Below are 4,360 nucleotides of genomic sequence, written 5' to 3' on the forward strand. Positions count from 1 at the left end.
GCAAATCCTGCCCTCAGTTTCTTTTGGAATTCCCATAAGGATTTTCTGTCAAGATGACCTTGACTTCTTGACATAAACTCCTTCCTCAATTCAGGGCAAGGAGGAAGTACGAAAAGAAAAGAGAAAGACTGTTAAAACGAAAAACTTAGCAGTTAGCCCATGATCTGTCCAAAATACTGCCTGGCACAGAATTCCATCATGTAAAGGCTTGCTCAGATGAAATTTTATCTGTTAAGTCACTAAATTCAAGGCTTAACAAGGTTGTAATGTCCAGATTGAAATGCAGACTTTTTGTTACTTAGTTTCAAGCAGTTTTAAAGAAAATGTATTATCTTCAAGTAGAATGACTGTTGTTCTCTGCTCCTTCAAAGGCAGCACACCAAAGGGTGGGACAGCTGCATGAACTGTGTGTTCTCTAAACCTTCTCTTTTCTTCGTCTGTTTCTCTGCACAGGGCATTTTGTGTAATAGAATGGGTGAGGTTATACAGCTGTGTTGTTCCTGAGGCTTTTTGCTGAAGAGATAGGGCTGCCATCAGTTTTATAAAAAGTAGTCTGTCCACAGTGAGCTTTGTCCCCTTGAGGGCCTAGTGCCTGAACTTGTGTTCTTAAAAGTGTTTGTAAAGCTGAGAACAGTTTCTCACTGGTGCAACTTTGTGTCTGTACAGGTCCTACTGCCCTTCTGGCACATGGGATAGGGTTTGGAAGCAAAGTCACAACACATCCGTTGGCCAAAGATAAAATGATGAATGGAGGTATGTAATGACTTTTTAACAAGTTTCTCTCTAAACCCTTCTCAGATTTTTTTTTTAATATCTGAACCCTTGATTTAAAGAAAGGAATATAGCTTTTGTATTTTATTTTGTATCTCTGAATTTTCTTAATGCTTTCCTGAATGCAATCAAAATTCAACTGAATGTGCTAAGACCTTATTTCTAAGTCCGTTTAACCTGAAAGTACAGGGCTGTATTAACATTCTCATCCTTGGGGAAAGTACACTGCTGCTGTCATGCTAGGAGCATTTTTCCCCTTATCCTCTTGAGGCTGAGCCATCTCTTGCCCTTTTGGTGCTTTCCCTCAGTGGCCCCAAGAGCAAACCCAGCAGCACCTTTCCTGCTCTCCCATGAGTGGTGCTTTGGGGCTATGAGCAGCTGATGGGTCCACGCTTCCTTCTCATACTTAAAGGAAGGGGCGGTGAAGCACTATTTAGAAGTAGTTCTGTGAACATTAATGAGTCTGAAGGTGAGCAGGAGCTGGCAGGGTTCCTCCAGTTTCCTCTGCGTGCATTTGGAAAAAAGAAAGTTGTGAACAGCTACACAAAAGCAGTCTGACTTCCAAAAGTAACCACACGGGAACTGACAGGCACAGCAAGCACTTCTTGATGAGCTTGTAGTATCAGAGGTGCATTCCCGTACCATGGGAATAAGCTGCTCCCAGCAGGCCCTTTTCCTCCCTGAGGACTGCCGGCAGTGATGAGCTGCCTGGTTCCAGAGGGGCAGGGGTACAGAACCCAAGGCAGGCTGGGCCCACACCAGGGGCTGAGGTGCCTCATGCGCAGCATGGTGTGTTGGCGGGACACTGCTGCTCCTCAGCTGCGGGAGCCTGCAGGCAACAGTGCCTTGCGTCAGCTGTGGGCACTGTGCTGGAGACTGAACTTTCTGTTGTGTGTCCCCCCCAAGCACACTACTCCTACTCCGAGAGCCGCGTGGAGAAAGATGGGAACATCCTCACCAGCCGTGGCCCTGGTACCAGCTTTGAATTTGGGTTGGCCATTGTTGAAACGCTGATGGGGAAGGAAGTGGCTGAACAGGTGAAGGCGCCCCTAATACTGAAAGAGTGAAACCCTGGTGTGGGACAGGGAGCAGGACAATTTTGGATGGAGAGTCTTGCCCTTTGTAGAATAACTTTAAGATGCACTGTTGTAAATACAATTTAATTGTGGGTGAAATTAGCAACTGTACTTAACTAAACTGGGGTACCCTGACAAACCAATGGTCTTTATTTGCGAAAAAAGATCCTGTTAGCAAAAAGCTTCATCACAAAAAAGCAGGCAGTATCTAATAATCTTAGTTAGCTCTTGGATGGCATTTAAAAAATCACATGAAAAATGTTTGCTGAGTAAATAAAAATGAAGCAACTCTGCTTGTGTGTTGTTTCTTTGTGTGTTTTCTCCGCATCCTGACCTATGAAACCTTTTTACCACTATGGCTAGCCAATACAGTATTCAAAACAACTTGTCTAGAGTCTCACACAGTTCTTGTGAAGAACGAGCTGAAATGAGAAGGTGCTCGAGCACTGGAAGAAGCTCCCTAGGGAAGTAGTCATGGCCTCAAGCCTGTCAATGTTCGACAATCGCTTGGACAATGCTCTTAGACACGTGGTTTAGCTTCTAGGTTGCCCTGTGCAGGGTCAGGAGTTGGACTTGATGACCCTCATGGGTCTCTTCCAACTCAGGATATTCTATGATTCTATGACATAGATTATTAAGTTATAACTTAGAATTTGTTAAAACAACATTTAGTTTCCTGTGTACAGATAAGGACAATAACTAGTATTAATTCTAAGACATCATGGAACTAAATTAAAAGTGGGAATATTCTTATCTTGTCAAGCACCATAGAGTTCCTACAGCTAGCAGGTTGTCCATGATACTATTGGAATTTGTCTTCTACATTAATGATTGCAGATCCTTTGAGCTATTTAGACAGCTAATAATCAGCATAAAGCAAGAAGTTTGGACTTGCAGCTTACCACCAGTACCAGTGCTTGTTTCTGTTTACTGTAAATCAGAACTTGCTGCAAGCTTGGCTTAAGTGAGCATATGTCAGTTTAGAGGAGTTGCTGGACAGGTGTCTGGAGGAAGTGGGGGAGCTGTATCCCCGTGAGAATTAAGAAATTTGGGATCAATTTTTGTCTTTGCTACCTTTCTTTTAACAAATAACTGCTGTTATCTGGCTCTGTCAGCAGTCACGCTGACAAGATGGCATCTCACTGGACTCTGAAGTTACCATGGCATCTGGAGGCCTGGTTCTTCATACATTTGAAGTGTACAGTCTGAACTTTAGAAAATGACTGCATAGGTGCCTTTATGATTATTTTAATGGTAAACAAGTTAATTCTCAATTACTGCATTTTGGTAATGAAATACATAAGTACTTTTGCGAATTTAGAATTAAGAAATGTGTCTATGTTGTTAGTATCTACTGGAAGAACTGCTTTAGCTGTATGCTCTGTGTCTAATTTGTTTAGAAAAATCTTTCATATGTTTCTCCAGCTTTGAAATATGCTCAAGATATGCAAAAGTTGTAATCTATGTAAGATTGGACATGTTTGTTCATTAAATCAACACGTCTAACTGGTATTGCCATGCAAATGTAAACCAAATGATGGAAAGATCCTTTGTCCTAGAATCTGGAATAATCGCTTGGTTTGTAAACAGGCATGATTCAGAATACAGGAAAAGCTATGCATTCCTGGGCTGTAGTGCTGCTTTATAGCATGAGAAGGAAAATAATTCCATGTTTGTGTTACATTTAAGCTTCCAGAAATGTTTTAATGTAAGACATTAATGAAGTGGCCAGAAATTTATTTATACATTTTTATTCTTTATTCTAAGGCTGAGAGAGTTCAATATACAGAAATGAGGTTTGCAATGTGTGCATTTGGGCTTTCCCACTCCTATTAAAGCAGTAATAGGAAAAGCACTCAGTAAAATGAGCTTAGAGCCCATTAATGTATCTGGTTAACTTGCAGATTCTTTCACTGTGTTCAGTAAAAAGGACTTGGTTAATGAAATGTGGCAATGCTGCTTGCATCACTGTTTCCTTCAGAAAGCTGACCCTGTTCTCAACCTTTTACATTGCAGATGTCCAGCAAACCTGAATTTACATGGATTCTCTGTTTTTGCCAAGGTGTCATTAACTCAGTCTTTAAGTTAGGGGAGGTATATGAACTAAGATAAGGCTAATTTTCCTCTTATGTGAAGTGTTAAGAAGGAATTGGCTGATTTGAGAAAAAAAAAAGCCTTCCAATTTTTGAAATGCTTTTTTCCTCCATTTCATACAGACATTCCCTAGCTGTTACATATCTCTTTTCCTAAAATCCCCTCTCACCTCCTGCGAAAGATAAGTTGAGATGAAGTGCTTTTCTGCTCTGGTTCATGAACACTAGACACTTTGTGCCTTTGTATTATTGGCAAGCTTTAGTTTAGAGCCTCTCGTAATTGGGTATTTGCTGCTACAGAACTTGTCTTAAAATGTAGAGAGTGCATCCACTCTTCTCTAGCTAGCATTTACCATTTTGTTACCTGACAGTTGGAGGATTTGGGGGATTGTTTGTTGCTGCCGGGCTGTCGGGGCGCGG

At 41.4% G+C, this 4,360-nt stretch overlaps 1 protein-coding gene across 1 annotated transcript; it reads left to right on the forward strand.

The window, feature by feature from the left end:
* Window positions 1-613: 613 nt before the first annotated feature.
* On the forward strand, window positions 614-2,139 carry LOC104460488 (protein DJ-1-like; the record flags this gene model as incomplete). The annotated part of the gene is made up of 2 exons (XM_010078396.1): window positions 614-753; window positions 1,678-2,139. Coding segments are annotated over 2 exons (301 nt in total), but the record flags the coding sequence as incomplete, so codon positions are not given.
* Window positions 2,140-4,360: the final 2,221 nt, after the last annotated feature.

The sequence above is a fragment of the Pterocles gutturalis genome, unplaced genomic scaffold, assembly GCF_000699245.1.
Source record: "Pterocles gutturalis isolate BGI_N339 unplaced genomic scaffold, ASM69924v1 Scaffold52898, whole genome shotgun sequence".
In the NCBI taxonomy this organism is placed as follows: domain Eukaryota; kingdom Metazoa; phylum Chordata; class Aves; order Pterocliformes; family Pteroclidae; genus Pterocles; species Pterocles gutturalis.